The following is a 23,959-nucleotide window of genomic DNA, read 5'->3' on the forward strand; positions in this document are numbered from 1 at the left end:
CCCCTTCCCATTTGCCTTTACCTCCACCACCACCACCTCCTCCTCTGTGGTCCACGAGCTGCATCAGTTTCGGATTGATGGCCTGGTTGGCTTCCTCCAACACTTTGATCAGCTCCCTGGCCTGTTTCAGGTTCCCCGGTGTGAAGAATGTGTAGGCAGTGCCCTTGTTGGTGCTACGGGCAGTGCGGCCGATTCGGTGCACATAATCCTCAGAGCTGTTTGGATAGTCGTAGTTTATCACGAACTTAACGTCTTCCACATCTTGCGAGGTGCCCAGGTAGCGAAGCACAGTGAGGGGGTAGGTGGAGGAAAGGGGAGAGGAAGAGAAGGACGTGCCAACGAAAGGTGGGGAGCACGAATGCAGGTGACAGTAATAAGAGAAAAAAACAAGTTAGTAACGGAATGGAATAAAAACAAGAGACTCATCCCAAAAGAGTAGAAGGTTTAAATTTGAGCCATGCATGGATCAAAGGCCAATGACCTGAAAACTGATGGCAAGTCTTAAAGCAGTTCTCTCCATTCAAATTCACCCTTCCCTTGTACATCTTTGTGCCACGTGAGAGGTTCTTTACACAATACCATCTGAATTTTTTACTGACTTTAGTCCCCTCTCCTTCAGAGGAACATGATCTGGAACAAATAAAAATGCCACCTTTGTTGTGGACACAGCAAGCTAGGGTGGAAGAGGGAGAGATCTGCGACAGGGAGGCTTTTACTCTGTTGGGAGAAGCCTATTAAAGGCTAACTGCAATAAGATCACTTACCTTCCAATCAAGCACATGAAAATTAAAAATGAAAGGCTTTTACTTCACTATGAGTTTTAAGGACTATAAAATATACTGAATGACTTCCCCTATCCTAGAATTTATCCCAGTTACACCACATAAGTCAAATCCTGCCAACTTATTTTAAAAAAATATATCAAACCACAACTAAGACATTTTACCTGCCTTCTTAGTTATTATGAGAATGCGTTGCACTAACATTTCACCATGCTACTAAGCCCAGTGTTAGCAAACTTTTGAATTTTAGTCATAGAATTTAAGATTGTCCAAGTCAAAACTTCAGATGTTAGACTGAACTGGGTAACTGTGCTCAAAAAGACAAAAAAGCTGTATCTTTTGCAGAAATGCCATTAAACCCTAGGAGATATCAAAATATTCTGTTCTGTGTTGGGAAATCAGATTTTGTAAATTTATGGGGCAGAAACTAAGTAAATGTTAGTGTAACGTTTTAGTTAAAACACCTACAGTAGAAGAAATATTTGCTATGATAAGCAATGTTAAAACAGAATGGTATTACAATAAAAAATGTCCTTACAGTTCATGAAAAAAAAAAAATCTGTATTTTAAGAAGAATATACAGAAAATATCCAAGATAAAACACAGATTTTTGTAATTTTTTTTTTTTTTTTTTTTTGTTTAAAAGAGAGAAACATTCTCTGTTTGTTACCAGACCGATGCACACTCCCTCCTCCTGTGGGAAACCGCTGCAGCCGATCCCGTCTCTTTGCCTTTTATTTTTGGCGGCCTCCTTTCGAAAACTCCGCCCTCTGACACGGGACCACTGGAGCGCGGGGAGCATGCATCAAGGGTCCATGGCAGCGAGAAGTCCCCACATACGCTCGCTCTGTGAACTGGCTTAGATGCTTCTCTGTAGCCCCATTTGGTTGTGAAGTGCCGGAGAACCTGGGTTCAGGTAAAAATTTCAGGTCCTCCAACGCTTTTTGGCCCCACCCGGGGTTAATAGGGGCGAATGTCAAAAAAATGAAGATACAAAAATTATATCCAAAGGGTCAGACTGCATCTATAGCCCAGACTTCATCAATTTCAAAGAGGGGACAGGGAGAAAATAAAAACAAGGGGTGTGTAGTGGCAAGAGGGGACTTTATGTCTGTTTCTTATTACAGCAAAGGGGTCTCCTTAGTCTTTGCTGACTCCAAAGTCCTGAATCACACCAAAAAGGGAGTGAGAAGGCAGATTTCACAGGGGGCTGCGCGAGTCTCCAACTAGGGTCCTTGGTGCAACAACAGACTATTTTAATGGGAAAAGTGTACGGTAAGGGAGGGGAAAATATGATAGCCACAATCACATCTTCACAGCCAGAGTTTAACTAGAGTCTGACAAGCAGCAGGCTACATGATCCTTAGCCAATCCCATTCCGCACATCCATGAGCAGCAAAGCGAGTTGAATTACCAGTGGGTACAGGGAAGCGCTTTCCTGGCAGAAAGCACCCGGAATTGTAGCTAATAGCACAGACACTACTGACTTTTTTTGAGGGGAAGGCCAGAAAAGGCAGGGGATGTTCTCCAGATTAAAAAGGTGGTCCTGTATGTGCACATATCAGGCTGAAGAAAGATCAGAGCAAGTACAAGATTTGGTTTCTCCAGTCTAGCATGCTCCAATGTATTTGGGCACAGTCACAATCTTCCTGCGCTTTTAGAAGATACCGTAGCAAGATCAAGAACAAATTGTAAAAGTGATCTGGCCAGCTGCCTGGGACACATACCCTTTGTCAGACAACCAAAATACCCTATGGCACAGATTGAGTCTCTGACTGTTAATCAGGAGTGATATAAACTAGCAGACATGCTCGTCTAGAGAGCTGCTTCGACCACCAGTGTAGATATGCCCCCGACCCTGCACTGAGAATGATCTGCAGCTGATATCAAAGCTTCTGTTAAAGAAAACAAAACAAAAGAAATTCAATGTTTTTAGTTTAACAGAGTGAAGAGTAACAAAAAAAAAATCAGTGCAGAGGGAGGACCTCTCTTCTGGAGATTATCACAAAGAAGTCATTATGGGACCCAGAACTTACCTGGAAGGAGCTTTTTGGAAACCAATATTCCATTGGGATGAGGGAAAGCCCTGGTGACTCAGCCAAAAAGCGCGCACCCCTGTTTTAAGTTATTTATGTAGTAGCCTTCACTTTCCAGGATCTTGGAGGAAGTCGTCCAGAAGTTTGCCAGTTAAGTGACTTTATTTTAAAAAGCAGCAAACTCAGGGCCCCAAAACAAGCAGAGATGTTGTTTAGTAACAAGAAACAGACGATGGCACCTTTCCCCCACAGCTTGGGTGAAGTGGGGTGGGGGGGAACAGGGAGTGTTTTCTCGAGAGATATCCAATTGAGTTGTTTTGGGGGAGCATTTTTGGGGGTGGGGCTGTTTTAAATGTCTAGGCAAGATGCACAAAGAAGCTACCAGCACATAGCAAGCCTGTTTAAAAACCACTGCTACAGAAAGCAGCTCTCTTTCATATAAACTAGTTTCCGGCCTCAGTCCCTTCTCCCAACAGGCCCAAGTTCTAACTGCACAGGTCCAGACATGACCCTAGAGGGCAGAGACTGAAGTCCATTTAATCACTTCTTAGAGGAAGTATTGGACAATTTTGGGGGTGGGGTGAAGGTTATGTGAATGAAGGCTGCCAAGTTAACACTAGTTTGCCAACATTTAAATGACCTTGAGATGCACAGTGCAGCCACCCTTTCAGAATATAAAAAAAGGTTTCAAATAACTAAAACTCTTCTGTAAACACAGAATTTTCCCTCTGTGCTTCCTCATGGATCACTTGCAATAGTTTTACTTAAGATTTGCCACAATGGAACAGACCACTGAGGCACTAACTCTGGTATATGGCCCTCAATAGTGGTCTTTGCCAAGTCTGGAAAGTGTAAGAATGCAGAAGGACCAAAACTGCTTTAGAATATTTCTAAACTTACACTGGGCAAACGTATAAGGGAGAAAGGTTAATGTTTAAATACAAAGGTTTCATACTACAAATATACTTATTAAAAGGGGGTGTTTTAACTTATGCATCCAGAAAGATCATTTTCACATCAGTGAAATAAACTATGTAATTCTGATCCAACACCACACTTGGACAGTATATGTTGAAGGCATAGAAGAGAACCTGCCTACAACTAACACAGAGCTGGGAAGGCTATTTGTGAAAATAGAAAATCTGGAGCAATGCTTTCCCAGATGTGAGCACATCTGATGGGGAAACTGTGTGTATGAAGGGATTTATTTGTATATATCATCTATGTATTGTAAATTATTTTATGTTGAACTACTCTTCCACACAACTCTCTATTTCAACTTTTATCTGATCCCCTCTGTAAATTGGGAGCAATCCAGCCCTAGCCATCCAGCCGCAAAAAGCTGGAATTGGGGAGGAAGTGGGAGCAGTGGAAGGATTGGGTAGCATAATTGGACGTCTCTTCTCCCTCTTGGCGATCGATTAGTCATGCCTAGGCCTTGCTGCAGACCAAAGCCTGTTCATTAGGAGCAGGAAGAGACTTTGAATATGAAAGAAAAAAAAGAGTAATGTTAAAAAAAGGTATTTCACATGTGGGGGAAAATCACGCTTTGAATTTTTTAAGAAAATATTTTTGAGTTCAAAGAAGAAAAATATGGAGCAGCAGGCAAGAGAGGCCTGTATGTACAAACCTAGCCCACGAGATGCAACATCTGTAGCGATGAGGATAGGAGCCTTTCCAGAACGGAATTCTGCAAGACAAGAATCCACTGTGAAAACAGACTAGGAGTCACAAACTATGCTGAAGACTGTGGATTTAACTTATGTATGTCCTTTCCAGAATCCAAACAGAATGGGAATTTTTTTGAGAGAGAAACATGGGAAGCACACAAAGACTGCCTGGAAGTTGTCAAATCCTTTTGGGCTAGACACAGAGGAGTGGTTCTCTGCAACAACCTTCCAGTACTGAAATTAACAAGTACAAAGGCTAAACAAAAAACATTTTAGGACTACAGGCAAATCAATTAACACAGATAGTGTGTGCATCTCAGAGAAAGACAACACAGGGGGAAATGTGTTTGCCTAAATCAAGCAGAAGATCTTCAATAGTTCAAGTTATCAGCTCTCCCAGACACTGTACTCACCATTAAGTACCCAGTCTCTTTCTGGCTGACTCTTATCTCCATGGATACACATAGCTGGCCAGCTGCCAAATGGAAGATGCACATTATTTTAGAGAGGTAACAAGAAGCTTTATTAATGTTAAGAGAAAACAGGCAAGGATTAAAATCATTAAGAAATACTTATGCATTCCTTCCCTTCTTTGTCAGTTCTCTACTTAAAATGTAAACTATTTGGGAGGGATCTGTTTCTGTACAGGCTGAAAGCACCCATCATTCTTACAGGTACTAATAACTAGTGCTTAATCCAATCATGCCTACTATACTGAGAAAATCCCTTTGCCATGACAGTCTCATACACATTGCAGCATTCATTATGTCCCAAGTAGGCCAGCACGCTGTCCCTCTTATATAGTGCTTCAATGTGATGGAACCTTCCAGGAGCCCCAGTAGAGCATCTGGCTACAGGGCTGAAGGGAAAGACCACTTCCAAGTCTAGCAACATAAGCATTGCCCCCTCTTTCTCCCCACACTACAGTTTAGGGATTCCTAATGGGAAATAAAAAACGTAAACAAGATACTCACCCATCCCTGCGCATTCTTCGGGTGAGGTCATCACATCGTCTTTTTGTCTCAACAAATATGATAGTTTTGTTCTCTTTCTCAGCCATGATTTCTTCCATCAGTTGAATTAGTCTAAACAAAAGGAAGAGCCAAGATGTATTTACAAGAACACAGGAGAGAGCTTTCAACATATTATTTTGAGAGAACGCCTGTAATAAGCAACCACTTAAGAGAAAACTGGTTCAGTACTATTTATGAAGAGTTAAATTATCTTACTATTTAATAACATTAGTAAACACCTATAAGCAACTAGATGACAAGGGGATTAAACTGGTTGGCAAGTTTCAGTAGTGAAAAATTACATGACTGCAAGTAACTGCAGTGGACTGATCATTTTTAAAAATACTCCTGTGCAATGAAGATTTTAAGCCTCCTTCCTCTCCCATCCCACCCCCCCAAAAAAATTGGGATAGCAGAACAACAGCCATACTTATGGTCCTTCTCGCTCTCCATGCATACGTCTACTATTTGCAGGATGTTGTGGTTAGCACTCAGCTCCAGGTTGCCCACATTGATTTGAACATAGTCACGCAGAAAATCCTCAGCAAGCTGGCGCACTTCCTTTGGCCAAGTGGCACTCCACATTAGAGTTTGCCGGTCAGGCTAAAAGAAAGGGAAAAGATGTTATTTGGATGATATATTTTGAGTGGGAATTTGAAGGAAACTATAAATCAGAGGTTCACGTACCCTTATCTGGTCAACAATTTTACGAATTTGGGGTTCAAAGCCCATATCCAACATCCTATCCGCTTCATCCAGCACAAGGTACGTACATCGACGAAGATTGGTCTTTCCTGCCTCCAGGAAGTCAATCAAGCGGCCAGGTGTGGCAATGCAGATCTCAACGCCTTCAACACACAAGAGGGAGGGGCTTATATTTCTAGTGTCATAAAAAAACCACACTTTTGGCAGTAAATTTGTTACAACACTTCCCTTATATGTGTGCGTTAGACTGAGTCACTACTATTTTACCAGGAACTCTAGACATCCTTAATCATTTTATTAGCCATTCTGAAGTTACTGTTACACTACCATTAGAACCTTGAATACAGTCCAGGAGCAGACAGCCTCCTCCCAGAATTTACACGGAAGAGGAAATGTAAAGACTCAACAATAGCAGAAAAGGTAAAATTAACCAATGCTTCTAGTCCAGCTGAATCCCCCTCATCCAAAGATATTAACTCTAGAGAGCTTTAGTTTGTAGAGGAATAAAAGTTTAAGTCCCAGCTAAGTTTCCAATACTGTATCTAATCAGCCCCTTTGTAGTAACACAGGAAGCCACACCCTATTCAACAGCTACTAGATAGCTCAACCTTTCATTTTCTCAGATGGCTTTGTATACAGAAAGAGGAAGTGTTGTACAGTATTGTTTAAATTAGGTAATTATTGTGGAAGATGGGCATCTGTTTTCCTCTGTAGCATCTGCTACTATACAAGATATAAGCCTAAACAGACTAATGGTCAAGTATGACAATTCTCATGTTCCTAAAAAGGAGACATTCTTTCCATTTGAGTCTCACAGTTAAGCCCTCCAAACTCATGGAGCTGTCCAGTGAGCAGTTTAGAGATTGAGGAAGGTAGAATTTTCCTCTCTGAGGAAACTCCATATCCAACAGTCTCCCTGGCTGCTGGTGGCAGACCAAATCTTTTAGTTCTAGGCCAGGACTTCAGACCAAATTCCAAGAACAACAGCTTCCAAAGCTGGAGGAAAAAATACTAATATACTTAAGGGCAACATATAGAACAAACATTTGTAACAGGGCATTGAGTCCAAGGTCAAAGTAGAGACTCAAGAGAAAGACTCCTCTTAGATCCACTGTATTTAACACACACTGATGTTAATTCATTCCTCCACAGGTGCAGTGTAAACAGTTGGTCATAAAAGAATCCCAAAAAGAAAATTTATAGCTGAAAAAAGTTTTTCCTTCTCTATACTCTCTATATTTGACAGCGTTTACAGTGAGAAGAGGATTCTCACCAACTATTTACACAAAAAGGAGGGCAATCTGAAAGACTAAGGGCAACATATTCTTTAGCACTTCCCAATCAAATGCTACACTCCTAGAGGAGACTATGTCTACTTTGTAACACCTGGAGAAAGCATGACAAGGGACCAAGCTGTGGCTCCACAGATCTCTTCATGAGTTCTGACCTCTCTACCCAGGAAGTCACTGCTTCTCTAGTGGATTGTGTGAAGATTTTCTTGGGTGGGGCTGCACCTTTGGTCTTTTAAGGCTTCTGCTATGCATGCCTTTATCTATGGGAATACTGAAGCTTTGGAACAGGTCTTTTCTTTGACTACAGGGATGTATAAGAGAAACTTGGATTTCCTGAAGAGGTCTGTACAGTTTAGATATACCTTGACAGACCCTCCTCCCATCTTTCTCACGCCATTCTATTATGTTATGATTCTTTGGTTTGGGGCAGAATGAAATTAACCCTACATTCTTGGATCAATGAAGTTGCCCTTGGGGAGACTGGGTGACTCTAGGGCACTATTTTATCTTGGTGGCCCACACAGAACTGTGGCTCTCCAGACAGCATGCTTAACTCTGAACCATCCTTATGGAAGAGATGGCAGTTAGAAAGGGTATGTTGACTACGCATAGGAAGAAAAGCTCCCTGGTTGCTGTGCAGGGGATTTGGCCTTAAGTGTTTCAGAGGACACCTCATCTTTCAGAGGCCCATGCAGCCTGTGCATTCTTGCATCCAAGGACTGCTTCAGAAGGGTGAGAAACAGTAGGGCATTTATTCTTTCCCCTTGGTGTCACTATTTTTGAGGAGAAATAGGGTAGAGAAGTTCATGCCGTAGGGTATGTCTAGACTTAACATGCTACAGCTGCGAAGTGTAGCGCTTCAGCGTAGGCAAAACGTATACTGACGGCAAAGGTTCTCCCAATGGCGTAGATAATATACCTCCCCGAGAGGCAGTAGCTAGGTTGACAGAAGAATTCTTCTGTAGACAGGGCACGGTCAACACAGGGACTTAGGTCAGCTTAACTATGTTGTTCAGGGGTGTGGATTTTTCATAACCCTGAACAGGAGTTATGCCAACCTAATTTCTAGTATAAATCACACTCCAGAAATTATGCCAATTCTCCCCCACTCCAACTGAAGATACAGTTTATGAAGGCAAACCTCTGAGAACAAAAAAGTCTGAAGGAAACTTGTAGATATTTTTTAAAAAAGTTCTGCTATATACTAAGAAATTGAGGTTGACCCTTTAAACAACTTTGGAGGCAGAATGCTTGGAGTTCAACCTGAGGGACAGTCAATCCTAAACCTTGACCCACAGTCAATAAATGTGGTCTCTTCCCAATAAACAGGGAGAAGCGGACACTAAGGGTGACCAGGTGTACAGTTTTCGACCGGCTGTTAAAAGTCCAGTAGGCTGAGCAGCGGGTGTAAGGCAGGCTAGTCCCTACCTGTCCTGGCTCCGCGCTGAACCCTGGAAGCAGCCAGCAGGTCTGGCTCCTAGGCATGGGGGGCCACAGGGGAAGGGGGTGTGGCCTCAGCGAAGGGGCAGAGGTAAGGTGTTCAGTTTTGTGCGATTAGAAAGTTGGCAACTGTAGAGACTATCATATGGGGAGGGTGCACAGAGAAAAGAGGGGAGGAAAAAGAGCTCTCTAAATAAGTTGCAAGACAAATGTGGATGACTGGTACTGTTGTATGCACACCATGGCTCTGACTGGAGGTACAACTGCAGTGAATTGTAGCAGTAGATGGGGCTGTGATCATGCTTAGCACCTTCCCAAACAGGCTTTTTTTAAAAAAGAAAATCACTTTTTACTATGTATTTTACAGTATCATATTTTCCTGCTACCTTAAGCACAGCTCCTGCAACAGTGAATTTGTAAACACACAAGAATACCATTACCTCTCTCCAGGTCTCGAATCTGGGGACCTTTGGGTGCTCCTCCATATATACAGGTACTCTTAAGTCTTGAGCATTTGCCATAATCATCAGCCACCTGCTGGACTTGCTGGGCCAGCTCTCGGGTAGGAGCTAGAACCAAACACTGCGGGGAGGAAAAAAAAAGAACCCATCCAGGATAGCTGAGTGGAGAACACTGTTTCAAGCTAAGATAATTAATTATCTCTGTTCAGATATCAGAGGCAGAATTGACTAGATTGTCAGCATGCAATTACCTAGAAAACAACTAACAGCGGCTCTAGTACATGCCGATAATCATCACTGGGCTTTTGATACACGGAACGTGCTACCCACACTGCTACAATGAACAGTTCTCAACTTCCTCTCTATGGCACTGTGGTGCAAAATTAATCTACACATTTCTGTTAACTGCATATTATACGTGTAAAAAGGAAAAGACTGAGGACCACTTACAATTGGACCGTCTCCCCTCTCCAAATATGGCTGGTGGTTAATGTGAACAATTGCAGGCAGCAAGTACTGAAATAGAAGAAAATTAATGAAAATTAAGAGACAGGGGTTTTCCATATTAGATCATGCCAATGATTATCATATTGGATCCTGGTAATGGTGAATTTAGCTTAACATCTTTCCTCAAGCAGTGACAAGTACCACATGCTTTAGTGTCCACAAAATAAAGCTTTCAAACTTGGATGTCTACATTTAGGTACATAATAGAAGACAGCCTGACTTTCTGAATTAATGAGCACCTACAACCTAAGTTCCCTCTAAGCTGCACGGCCCCGCAGCCACTCAGGGCTGCAGCGGGGAGAGATTCTTGTCCCCCTGCCCCGGACCCAACCCAGCCCAGCCACAGACCTGTTGCGGCTGGGGGAGAGGCATCTCTCCCATGGCCCCAACCCAGCCTGTCCTGGAGCTGCCGTGGAGCGCCTTGTTCAGCCAAAACGCATTTCCAAGCCCCGTTCACGCCAAGGCTTTGGCACAGTGGCAGCAAGGCGACTCAAACACGCCATGCGTGAAACGGGAGGAGCGTCTCTTTGCCATTATGTCCCATGTAGCGGCTCAACGTGCTCCCCCAGGCAACAGCCAGGGAGTCACCTAATGCGTAGCGAGCGCTGGGTGTGCTCTGGGCCGCAGTGCGGGGAGAGGTGCCTGTCCCACAGCAACTCTGGGCCATGCTGGGTTGTGGCTGGGGCGCTTCTCCCATGGCCGCGGCAGCTCCAGGCCAGGCTGGGTTGGGTCCAGGGTCGTGGTGCCCCTCCCATGGCCCCAACCCAGCCTGGACCTGCCGGGGCTGTGCAAGAGGCGCCTCTCCTCCCCAGCCCAGGTGCTGCTGAGGGGGGAGAGAGAGCTGGGGGGAGTCCTCTCTCCCTGTCACAGCCTGCACCTCAAACCCCTCGTCCCTGGCCCCACCCCATAGCCCCAGACGGAGCCTTCAACCCCCCCGCCACACTCCAACCCTCTGCCCCAGCACTGAGCCCCTTCCCACACACCGAACCCCTTGACCCCATCCCCGCCACAAGAATTTTGTTATGTGCACCAATATGGAGATGTGTCACACAATCACCACAAATTCATTCTGCACATGGGTGGGAAAAATTAGAGGGAACATGCCTACTACTCCTGCCTATGTCAGTTGGAAGTACGAGCCTGTATTAGCCTTTGTGGTTTTAACTTGTGTAACTAAGTCAACCAGTAAGTGAGGTCCATTTAAAAACAAACAAACATATGCTCCCCTCTAAAAAATGGGAACATTGGCTGTGTGACAGCCAAGCAGAAAACAGACAAGATCAGGCACACAAAACAAACCATGTGCTCGTTACTACTTAACTATCCCACCTACAACACAGACAGAACATATTTTAAAACGCTATCACCCTTCCTTTGCACATGACCAACCAAGAGATGCAAAGCAAGAAGAAACTCATACAAAGCAACTAAGAGGAAATGGTCACAAACACGTACTGCCAATGTCTTCCCGGAGCCTGTCTGAGCGATGCCCACCATGTCTCGGCCACTGAGGGCCAATGGGAAGCCCTGGCACTGAATTGGAGTGGGTTCTGTGAAATTCTGATCGATCAAGACATCCATTACATACTCTGCAAGTTAAACAAAAAAAGTGAAGAACACAAACTATGTACATCTGAGTAAAAGCCATCAGTTCAAAGACAGAAGTGCTGGGGAAATTTTCCTACAGAACCCAGTTTGGGAGCAATTTCAACTTTCTCACTTTGAGAGTCTCGGGTATGACAAGCAGGAGGATTCCTTAAAGGTTAACTTTTCTGATTAAGATCTCTAAAGCTACAGTAGATCTGACAAAATCTTTCTAGAACCAAACAGGTCTGATCAGAAGGGTGTTATCCCAGCACTCCTCCCTTACTCCAACAACAAAGCTGCTCAGCATCTTGAATGACAGAATACTCACGTGGGAAGTTAGCATGGTGGAAGGCAAACACAGGTTTGGGGCAAGCATCTGTCCCCCTAACTGTAATCTCTTTCTTTCGTCGCAGTTCTTCAACTTCATACTAGTTAGGTAGAGGGGAAAAAAACCAAAAACACAAAGTTCCAGGTTGTCAGAAGTGACTTAATACACGTTTCTGATGTCAACTATTAATAAATTCCACAAATGCTTTAGCTGACAGCCTGGTTGAGAGGTCTGATTGTGTAAGGAAGCAAAACAGATTTCTACTCACTAAGGATGAAGCAAGCGGTCCCTCTCTTTCCATCAATGCAATTAAATGGGAGCTACGTGCACATCTCCGTGCTATAGCAGCCATCACCTAGAACTGCTGCTCAGAACCACTTGTGAACTAACATTTCCTTTCTTGTGGAAAACATTACTCAGAAACATAGCAATGATAAATTAAGTCCCAATTATTTTTGAAGTAGGACACTGACAACATTTTCTAAAACATTTGTACCTCTTTAATTGTTATAAGTAACATCCCAGGTTAGCTTAATTGAAGGATTAGGAAAAATATTTCTCTACGCTTCCAGTTTACTTTGCACATTTCACAGCACTTTGTGCAAAGTCAGTTTCACTATTTCCCCAGTATTGGGCCTAATCCAAAACCTAGGGAAGTCAATGGAAAGACTCCCATTAATGCATGTTTTGGATTAAACCTATGTTACTTTCCCATTTGTGAGACCCCTTCACATAAACACAGAGGAGAGGAAAAACATTCTGAAAATACAAACATGGGATTGTAAAACAACAGAAATTAACAGGGACCTTCAAGTGCAGTACAGTACTTGCAACTAATGAAATTCGTTGTTTTTTTTTAATGAGTTAAAGTTGATATCCCTTTGCATTGTGTAAATAAGGCAATTAAGGAAAGATTACTTATCTTTCAGTAACTTGAGTTCAAGATGTTTTGTCCCCAGGGATGTATCATCATAGGATGCGCATACCCCCACATGCGCTCAACTGGAGATCTGAATCAGCTGTGTCCACCCACACAATACAAAGCCTCTTATTTCCAAGCGAGGATGTATATGGAGGCATAGATTTACTGATGCTCCAGGTCCTTCTCAACTACAGAGCCAAAGACTCCACAGCAGAGCAGAAGGAGGGCAAGAGGTAGAGCACCCACAGGAACAAAACATCTCAGGGAACTCAAGTTACTGAAAGGTAAGTAACTTCTGCTCCTCCAAATCTATATCCCTATGGGTGCTCCACCACAGGAGGCTCACAAGCAGTAAGTCAGCAAAGAAGTGGGTGCTGAGGAAGTGGATCCAGGACAGTTTGGAGAACCGTGTAGCCAAAGGATGCATTCATCTTGGACACGGGTAGGATAGCGTAACATTTAGAAAACATGTGAACAGAGGATCAGGTTGTGGTCCTTCAAATTTTTACGACGGGAATGTCTTTGAGAAGGGCAAAAGAAGCAGACTGAGCCCTGGTGGAGCAGGCTGTAAGCTGGAGGTGGGAATTGTACCCTGACAGCCTCAGAGCAAGCTATGATATAACCTGAAACTCACTTTGACAGTCTGAGTGGCAACAGATGGTCCTTTCATTCTTTCAGAGAAGGTTACTAGCAGTCCTAAGGACATTTGAAAGGATCTAGTCCTGTCCAGATAGATGATGAGGGTCCTCAAAACATCTAAACATGTGGTGGCAAGCCTCTTCGATCAAGGGGTGAGATTTGGCAAAGAATACTGGTAGACTGATATCCTGACCTTCGGCAGGAAATGAAGATGAGGACATAATGTGACCTTGTCACAACAGAAGGCAGTATACGGCAGATCAGCTTCCAGCTGAGACAATAGCTACTGAGACAATAGCTACCAGGAATGAGGTCTTGACAGAGAGATGAAGGAATGAGCAGGTGGCCATAGGTTGGAAAGGAGAGTTTAAGGCAGAGAGGACCAAATTAAAGTCCTCAGGCGTGGGGTTCCAGATATGAGGAAAAGTTGGACAGATCCTTGAAGTATCTGGCCATGCTAGGGTGAGCAAAAACAAAACAAAAATATCTTTCAAGAGACGAATGGAAGGCCATAGTAGCAGCTAGGTGCACCCGGAGAGAAAACTCAGGTAAAAAGACTGGATCTACTTCTAACAAGCAGCCAAGAATCCTTGAGAGAGTAGCTTCAGAAATGGATATGGAGTGACAGGAACATCAGGAAAGAAAGGGTTTCCACTTCTGCAGGTATGTCTTACATATGGAAGGCTTCCTACTATTCAAAAGTACAGCCTGAACCTAAACCAGGCAGTCCCATTCTAAAATTTGAGACCCACTGAGAGCCAGTGCCTTGAAGTTCAGATAAACACCTCTATTTATTGGGGTTGGGGTGTCAGGAGCTCTCATCTAAGGGGGAGGTGTTGAGATATCCCTCCAGAAAAGTGGAGTAGATATGAGTACCACACTTGTCTGGGCCAAGATAGCACTATTAAGAAGACCCTCACTTGCTCCTGCCTCAATCTGACTAAAGTGCTGGGGATTAGAGGTGCTGGAGAGTAGGCACAGCGAACAGCACAGTGCTAGGGGACTAGAATGGTTCTCCCCTAAAGAGTTGCAGCTGCATGCCATTTTGGAGCAGAAGATTTGGCATTTCATACTGGTCAGGGTTGCAAGGAGATCCACTATGGGGGGCCCTATGCTTCACAGTTGCTGTGGCAGATCAGACTGAGCTCCCACACATGGTCCTGATTGAAGTTTCTGCTTAGGGCATCCGCCACTGTGTTCTGGAGGCCACATAGGTAAACTGTGGAGATCTCTATGTGGTAGGCAATGCACCAGTTCCATAGTTTTAGTAATTCTATGCACAAAAACTGGGATTTTGCATCCCCTTACCCCCCGATTTATACAGTACACGTCCACCCGGTTGTCCATCCATTACTCTAGTAGCGTGACCCTGAATGTTGTGGGAAAAATGCTGGCACGTGTAACAAACTCCCCTGATTTCAAGAACATTTCTTTGTGAAACCTGTTCTTAAACCCAGTGCAAACTTTGCATTTGGATGCGACATTAGTATCTCTGGGACACTGGAGACAGCTAGAAAACCTGTTGCCTTTGGGGGGAAAAAAATGTATTGCAGGTCTGGCAGGATTTGAATTCTGGAGCCTTTGGCATACCTCAGAAACTAGGCCGAAGAGAAAGGCCAAGGAAACATTCCCAGGAAACTGGGATGGTGGAATCCCCCTGCCGCCAAAGCACAATCTTGTGCAAAGTAAGAGGAAATAAGTATAATACAATACAATACAGGCTGGAAAGAACTTCTAGGAAGCAGTGGACATGCATCTGCTCTGTCTAGAGCTGCAGATGTTTGAAAAGGAACTGCAGCGGCGGCATATCTGTGCCTCCCTACATACCCTCGCTTGAGACTGCACAGTGTGAAGATGAGGACCTTGCTGATTCAATGGTCCGACTGAGCACACAGGCGTGTGCATCCTACAACTGAGCACCTATATGAATATATGGTCAAAGAACTATTTCCTATGGAGGGTGTATGGAATTTGCCAAGAAAGGAGATTAAAAAGATAATTCAGTTTATTATACACCTTTTATTTTCCGTATATAGAGGGGGTCTAAAGGAAAAAACCAGGAAGATGGGATTAAAAATAAATGATGAAAAGGGCAACGGACTGTTCCTAAAATTTCTCATCCATTAGCAGCATCATCTGTGATTCAAACAGACTATTCTGTTTTGTTTTCCGTCAACTGTTCAATTTGTTCAAAAACTTTCCTGATGTAGTGTAGCTCATATCCACAATAATAAATCATGGCATCAGATATGCCTCACTGACAGAACCAGACAGGTCAAGCAAGGAGATGATGGATTAGAAAAGAATTATATTTTAAGTCTTGTATTTAAAATCCAATTTTAACAATGGGGGAAAAGGAAATTCAGAAGCACACAGGACAGATGAAAAAGGCTGGTATAAAGGATTCCGCCAACCCACAGCTCCCTCAGTTCCTTCTTGCCAGCTAATGCTAACAGAGGGACAGGCTGGGGGGTTGGAATGGACATGAGCAACACATCTCGAACAACAGTTATGAAAGGTTAGTAACCATTTTTTCTTCAAGTGCTCTCTAATATGCGGATTGTAACACCACTTGGCCAAACCCAGCATCATCTCTAGCCTGCTGGGTGATGGTGTAGTGAGATGCGAAAGTGTGAACTGATGACACGATGTCACTCTACAAACATCCTGGATAGGAACTTAAGCCATAACTGCTGCCAAAGATGCTTGGGCCCTTGTGGAATGCACCATCAGGGCAGGAGGAGTGGGGACTTTTACCACATCTTAGCATTTATGGATACAGGAGGAGATCCATGATGAAATTTTCTGGGCTGAGACTGGAAGACCATTCATCCTGTCTACAATAGCTACAAATAGCTGAATAGATTTCCAAAATGATGTAGTCCTTTCTATGTTAAAGGCTAGTGCACGTCTGATGTCCAGCAAGTGGAGCCTCTGTTCCTCCCTATTGGCATGAGGTTTTCGAAAGGCCAGTAGGAAGATATCCCAGTTACTATGGAATTGTAAAACCACCATAGGGAGGAAGGCCGGATACGGACGCAACTGGACCTTGCCCTTGAACAATATCGTATGGAGTGGTTCTGAAGTGAAGGCCTGGATCTCTGAGACACTCCTGGCCGAAGTAAAGTCCACCAGGAAGGCCTCCTTCCAGAACAGATAGAGCAGAGAGCATGTTGCCAACGGTTCAAAAGGGGTACTGTTAGCCTTGCCAACACCAAGTTGAGATCCCAGGGAGGGACTGGTTGCCATACATGGGAATACAATCTCTCAAGGCGCTTAAGTAATCAACTGCAAATGGAGTTTGAGAAAACAGAACAGCCGTTCACCCATGGGTAAAAGGCCAAGAATGCAACTAGATGGACCCTAATAGATGACACAGTTAGGCCTTCCTGTTTCAAGTGCAGCAAGTAATCTAGAACGAATGTAATGTTAACTGTGCAGCTGTAGCACCTTTCTTCGTAGACCAGACTGAGAATCTTTTCCACTCTGCCAGTAAGTGGCTCTACTGGAGGATCTTCTGCTCTCTAAAAGCACCTTGCGAACCAGCGCTGAGCATGCTAGCTCTACGAGGTTCAGCCATAGAGCTTCCAGGCCATGAGAAGAAGGGACTCGAAGTTTGGATGACCTAGATGGCCATGATCCTGGGAGATGAGGTCTGGAAAGGGTGGCAGACGGATTGGCATTTCCACCAAGAGGTCTAGGAGCGTGGTGAACCAGTGCAGACATGGCCAGGCCGGGGCTATCAGAATGAGACTCGCTTTGTCCCTTCTGACTCTCAGCAAGACCTTGTGTACGAGACAAATGGAAGGGAATGTGTAGAAAAGATTGCCCATCCAAGGGAGAAGAGAGGCGTCTGCGAGCAACTGCGGACTGTGACCCAGGAAGGAGCAGAACCGGATACACTTCCTGTTGTGCTTCATCATGAACAGATCTATCTGGCGAGTCCCCCACTTCTGGAAAATGCCTTTCACAACATCTGGACGGATGGACCGCTTGTGATGGTTGGAGAAGGATCAGCTACGGTAGACCGCTAATTCGTTCTGCGACCCCAAGAGATAGGAGGCTTTGAGGTGGATTGAGTGGGCTATGCAGAATTCCCACAAGCAAAGTGCTTCTTGGCACAGGTGAGAAGAGCGCGCTCCACCCTGCATGTTGCTATAGAACATCACTGTTGTGTTTGTGAGAACTGACATGCACTTGCCCACCATGTGGGGTTGGAATGCTTGGCAGTCCAGGCGAAAGTTCCCTGATGTGTAGTGAGCTCTTTTGGAGACCAGAGGTTCTGAGGGACCCCAAGTGAGCTCCCGAGCCCATCCCAGAAGCATCTGCGATGAGACACTCTGATGGTTGGGGTCCTGAAAATGGGACTCTTGCAAACATTGCCAACCACCAAAGAAGGAAGGTGATCACTGATGAGGGAAGTGTGATAACCGTGATGTTGGCCCACTAAGTATACAGATGCCAGCCACGCTTGAAGATGTGCTGTGGTGACAGGGTGATTTCTGAGGCTCTCTCTAAGCATCCCTATTGCTAGGAATCAAGCTTCTGGGAGGAAGGCTTTGGCTGGGACCAAGTTGAGGATCGCCCCAATTAATTCTGTTCTTTGAACCAGCAAGAGAGTAGACTTCTGCACATTTATTAGCAGACCTAATTCCTACAAAGTTGACTGTATTAAACGTTATATCGGATTCCACCTGGGCCTTGTTCTGATCAGCCAGTCGTTGAGATAAGAGTAGACCTGAACCCCTTGTCTCATCAGGAAGGCTGCCATAACTGCCATGCACTTCATGAACATCTGAGGGGACACCGATAGGCTGAACGGCAGCTCGTCCTTCACAATAAATCTGAGGAACCTTCTGTGTCCCTGAAAGACTGAAATATGAAAAAGCATCCTTCAAATCGAGGGTGGCGTACCAGTGCCCTGGATCCAGGGAGAGGATGATGGAGACCAAGGAAACCATGCGGAACTTGAGCTCTTTCATACATCAATTGTGGTTTCACAGGTCCAGAATCGGTCTGAGACTGCCATTGGCTGTAGGGATTAGGGAATAATGGGAGTAGAGCCCCCGGCCCCTTAACTCCTGTGGAACCTCCTCCACTGCTCTCACCCTCAGGAGCAACTGCACCTCTTGGGCTAGAAGTTGTTTGTGAGAAGGGTGCCTGAAGAGGGAAAGGCAGAGGGGGTTGGAAGGAACTGAACGGAAGGGTGTGTCCCAGTGCTATTTTGCGTAGCACCCTGAGATCCAAAGTAATACAGGCCCACACCTGATAGAAGTGGGATAATCGGTTCACAAAAAATGAGGAAAATGGATCCACAAATTTTTCTGGTACATCATCCCCAAGTGTCCTATCAAAAGGCCTGCTTAGACCCTGCCAGGTGTCATGAAGGGGTGGGGAGGCAGTACACCCTTAGACTGGGGCAGAGATCTTCTCCTATAGCCCCTGCTCCTCCCTCTTATTATAGTCTTGCCGGGCAGTTACCTGTTAGAAACCAGTAGCTGGTTGGGGCTTGAAGTATTTCCTAGAGGGAACTGGTGTATGAAGCCCTAGAAACTTGAGTGTGGCTCTCAAGTCCTTCAGGCTGTGCAGTTTGGAGTCTGCCTGCTCCAAAAAGAGTGATGTATCCTGGTAAGGGAGGTCCTGCAATGTCTGCTGCATCTTGTGGGGTAGGCCCGAGGATTGAAGCCAGGAGTTTCTCCACACTGCCACCACTGAGACCACAGATCAGGCTGCAGAGTCTGCCACATCCAAGACTGCCTGTAGGGACACCCTTGCCATGGATTTTCCCTTTAGGGCTGCAAATTCGCATCTGGACTCCTACGGTAATAATTCTTTACATTTTGCCACACAGTCCCAGGAATTAAAATCATAGTTGCTCAGGCGCGCTTGCTGATTTGCGATCCTGAGCTGGAGGCTGCCAGCTGAATAGACCTTTCTGTCAAAAAAGGTCTAGTTTTTTGGCATCCTTGGCCTTGGACCTTCCGGATCCTGTCACTCCTGCTCGTTGACGGCTGATACTATACCAATGAGCCCGTTGGTGGATGAGCGTACAGGACTTCAAACCCTTTAGCTGGAAAAAAGTACTTTTTCTCCATCCTTTTTGCCATCGACTGACAGGATGCTGTGGTCTGCCATAAGGCCTTGATGGGGTCCATAATAGCCTCATTGAAGAGCAAAGTCTCTCTTGAGGGGCCCAGTGCAGCTAGAATATCCACTAGAGCATGGCAGGACTCCTTTATCTCCTCTAACCGAGGTTTTGTGCTATTCTTTTGAGGAGCTACTTATGCGCCCTGTAATTAACCTGGGAGGACACAATGTCCATTCCCGTCACCGCCTCATCTGGAGAGGAGGAAGAGAAAACCTGCATATGCAGGGAGCACTGCTCCTTGCTCTCAGCACAGGACAGGTCTCTCAGTACCAGGTCTTGATATTCAGCCCCAGGCTCAGTACCAAAACCTGGGTCCTGCTCCGAGGAGGGCACTGGAGGTGCTCTAGACTCTGATACAATAGAGTAACACCTTATGGACTATGACCCCTGGACTGGAGGAAAAGCCCAGGGGTTCCAGAATGGCCACCACAGTGGCACTTGCCACTGTGCTTGAGGCCAAACCGCAGGTGGGATGCCCTGGCCCAGGTCTGTCAACGGGTGATGTTGGCCAGAGTGTTGATGCCGGCTTCTGTAGGAGACGTATGACTCCACCTCTCAGTCCGTCTCCAAATATTCCCTTCTAGGCAACCAGAGTGGAGTGGTGCTGGCAAAGAGTGCCAGCGGAGATTGGGGCTGCCCCATGATGACCGTTTTCCCTTATGACGGCACCTGGGGCCTTGGTGCCAGGGAAGCTCTTGCCGCCACTGACATCTCCCATACGGCAGGGGATGGTGGTACCAAGAGAGATAGTAAATGTCTCGTGGCCTCAAAAGCCTCTGGCACAGACGGTATTGCCAGGGCAGCAGAGCTCCAACGGCTCTCATATGGTGAAGAGTCCATCGGTGCCAGCCTCAAAGGTGTCCATTCTGGGGCCAATGTCAATGGCACCAGGTGAGTTGCAAGAGTCTGAGTGGCCCAGCAAGGGTCACACTCTGTTAGTGTCTCTTTGCCTCACGGACTTCGGAGTTAGGGATCGCACCTTGTCCGTCGACTTCTGTTTCTTTCTCAGCACCGGCAATGGAGAACGATGCCGAAAGTCCCTTGCCGGAGTGATCTTCTTTGGCACCTAGGATGATGGATGGTGCTGGGAGTCCCAAGAAGCAGAAGTGTCCTTCTTCAGCGCCAGAAATGTGGAATGGCACTGAATCTTCTGAACAGAAGCTAGGGCGCTTCTTATGGAGGCTGAAGTACTCGGCGCCAAGTCGGAGTGACTATGCTCTGAAGGAGGGCAAAGTGCTGCCTCCATGAGGAGGAACCTAAGCCTGGTGTCCGTTTCTGTTTTGGTGTGGGGCTTGAAGTCTCTGCAGATTTTGAAGTGCTCCCACATGTGAGAGTCCCCCAGGCACTTAAGGCAGCTGGAATGGGGATCACTGACAGGCTTCAGTTTGTGGCACGAACCACAAGGCATTCCCCAGTGCCAGGAGTGACTAGCTCCGCTGAGCGGGGTTTGCTAATCTAACTAATTTAACAACTGAAACGTAACTACTACGAATAAAGATAACTATGTACAATCAAAGTCCACTGAGAGGAGTACTTGTGGAAAAAGCAAGAATGAACTGAAGTTCCAACAACCGCAACAGACAGTAAAAAGGAACCACGGGGGTTGCAGGTCAGCAGAACCTTTATACTGGCACTATGAGCGCACGACTCCAGGGGGCACCAGCGCCAACCCAACAGATACCACCAAAGGAAAAGCTTTCCAGTGGCGGTGCTCGGGGTGAGCACACACCTACATTGGAATGAACATGAGCAAGCACTCGAAATACCTTTCTGCAAAGTGTATATACAAAACAATATAGGGAAAGGGAGAGTATAAGTAGAATACAGTCTGCATATCCCGTTTTCCCACTTTTAAATATTCTCTGGTGCACTGAAAATGGAAAGGACAGGAGAAGGAAACTTACAGGAGTAAGCCTGGCCACTTCTGGATGTTCCACATAAAAGTTCTTCTCAAATTTGGGCAGCTCATTCAGGTCCCACTTCTTTTTGCGCAGACGCTCCCCTGGATTACCAAATTTCTTTGGGGGCAGAGGACTACCAAACCTGGGGGTATCAACATAAGTTTTTTAAAAAGCAATTTATAAAAGGATTTCACAGCTCTGGCATTTGTAGATTCCTCAGATGCTTTCACGGTTATCTTTAAGCTAAAACAAATACTGAAGTTTTAGTTACTCTGAAAATCCCCTTAAAACATTGCTAGACACAAGGGTTGGGAAGGTCTTCTGTATTCTTGCTCCCTTCTGTAAAGTCTATCACCCAATTACCACTACTCCAATGATAATGTTACTTTTAATGTAGAATCTAACTATTTCACCATTCCTTTCACCTTTTCTTTCCCTCCTCATCAATATGCCCCAGTCAACGCACAAATAAAGCACAGAGAAAAGTTGACGTCCATATCAACGTTTTTGCTAAGCAGATCTGAAGCAATTACAAAGCAGCTACAATTTTTACCAGGGTCATAGCAGAAGTATTTGGATGGGGGGGAAAAAACCGAGTCCCATTTCTTAGACACTTCTGAGAAAGTCTCGAGAGAAAATAAAATGTCAGTTTTTATCCTTTAATACCTGGCAGAGCTAATAAAATGTCAGTTTTTATTCTTTAATACCTGGCAGAGCTACTCAGAAATTAGTACAATGTATCCTCCACATAAGGAATACACTCCACCCTGCTTTTAATTTTTATTTGTTTATTTTTAAAAGAGGTGGGGGTTTATATGTAATGATTCATTTATCCAAAGGAGAATAAACATGGTTTTTCTGGCCTACAACACAGTTGGGAAGTATTGAAAACTGAAGCACAGACTGGCATGAAGAGTTTAGCTATTGTAAATGTTCACTTAATAGTACATCTTTTAAATAATTCTTTGAAAAACCTGTTATTGTTTCACTATTGTGCCAGATTTCAATAGAAGCTGCTATTTTAAATAGTGTCAGGTCAAACACTACTCTAACTTTAGATATGATAAAGAATAAGCTTTTGAAAAATCTACAGGCAAGAAAGAGTGTCTGATTTTTTTAAAAACTCCAGTTGAATAAAGACTTCTGAAGTATTTCCACTGAAACAGAACATTATGCTAATGCACGAGTACCAGAAAATGAAACTAATTAGAAACTATCAACAAAAAAGGTTTATAATATCCAAGATGAGAAAAATTTTAAAATGTACACTCTGGTCAAAACTAAATTAGATTTAAGCATTTTTGTTTTAATAATCCATGGTTTTATTTGCAATATTGGCAAGGAAATGTTTTAAATGTTAAATAAGTGTTCTCTGAAAGTTATTTCCCAAGAGAAGCTAGAGTGACAAAGAGTAAAACTCAGAGAAAGCAGAACAGGAAAGGGGATTACACTTGTAGAATGCAAGGTAAATTTATAGTTAATTTGATGCTGGTTAAAACACTTAAGTTATAGGTTCAAAAATGTTGGTTAAGCTGCAGTCTTGACAGCCCTTTTCTCCTTTCTATAAATGTAGTGCTATTCTGTATCAGATTGCTAAAACGGGTGCTTATTTACTTTTATCACATTTAACACTATAAAACATATAAAAGTTATTTACGACCACCTGTAAATAAAAATAGTGACTTGAATCTTTTATGATTTCTTAGGGCTATCAATGCAAGTTACTAGTTACAGGAGCATTTCACAATCGAATACATTCTTCAGACTATGCTAGTTTAGAACCCTGACAGTGTGCACCTGAGTAATTTTACTGACAAAGGCAATAGGAGTACATAGGTGAGTAAAAATTAAATATATGCATGAATGTTTGCAAATTCGGGGCCTTAGATATTTGGACATTGTTTGCTTTATTGCCATCAACATAAAAATACAATGCAGTTCGCAGAATTTCAGTTCCATGTTGCTCTGCTTACACACAATATAGCTTTAGATTGGCTTTCCAAAAAGTGAGTCTTTTAGAATTTATAATACCCCAATATGTATCATATTTCATTCACTGATCCTGACTTAATTGACATTTTACATACTGATATGGAACAGATTACAGTTACACTGGTGTAAATCTAGAGTAATTCTATTTACTTGCACAGAGTTATTTAGTTTTCCCTGGTTCAGTGGTGACTGAATCCAGATTGGTCTTAGATATTCAGTGATCACTTCACCAGCAACTGAAATGCAGCCACTTCCAGAAGTGAATGCAACAGCAGCTTATTCAAGTGCTGAAGTAAAACTGTACCATCCCAGTCCTAAAAAGTCATCTCCAACTCATTCAGGACAAGAAGCAAAGAAAAATTCCAGATCTAGTTGGCCCTACAACAGGAATGGACAGTAAACAGAATGTAAACATACAACTGGAGTTTGTCCAGCACACTGGGTGGAGTACCCAATTATCTTTCAAATACCACCATACAATTTTTGATGACTGCAATCATTGGAAATATTGTTTTACATCTCAGAAATGATTTTTT

At 44.2% G+C, this 23,959-nt stretch overlaps 1 protein-coding gene across 2 annotated transcripts in view; it reads right to left on the bottom strand.

The window, feature by feature from the left end:
• The window catches only part of DDX17 (DEAD-box helicase 17), a 30,972-nt gene that overhangs the window by 3,951 nt on the left and 3,062 nt on the right, over nt 1-23,959 (bottom strand). Inside the window, exons 2-12 of one of the 2 annotated variants that reach the window (XM_037881501.2) lie at nt 21,435-21,573; nt 11,822-11,921; nt 11,362-11,495; nt 9,850-9,915; nt 9,379-9,520; nt 6,189-6,349; nt 5,932-6,104; nt 5,463-5,573; nt 4,902-4,963; nt 4,449-4,508; nt 22-261 (exon numbers count right to left, since the gene is read on the bottom strand). In XM_037881501.2, the coding sequence (XP_037737429.1) occupies nt 22-261; nt 4,449-4,508; nt 4,902-4,963; nt 5,463-5,573; nt 5,932-6,104; nt 6,189-6,349; nt 9,379-9,520; nt 9,850-9,915; nt 11,362-11,495; nt 11,822-11,921; nt 21,435-21,573 (1,388 nt within the window). Of the gene's footprint in view, nt 1-21; nt 262-1,538; nt 2,678-4,448; nt 4,509-4,901; nt 4,964-5,462; nt 5,574-5,931; nt 6,105-6,188; nt 6,350-9,378; nt 9,521-9,849; nt 9,916-11,361; nt 11,496-11,821; nt 11,922-21,434; nt 21,574-23,959 lie in introns of those variants that run through there. The other variant, XM_037881507.2, reaches the window with a different exon arrangement.

Source organism: Chelonia mydas, chromosome 1 (genome assembly GCF_015237465.2).
Source record: "Chelonia mydas isolate rCheMyd1 chromosome 1, rCheMyd1.pri.v2, whole genome shotgun sequence".
Lineage (NCBI taxonomy): Eukaryota > Metazoa > Chordata > Testudines > Cheloniidae > Chelonia > Chelonia mydas.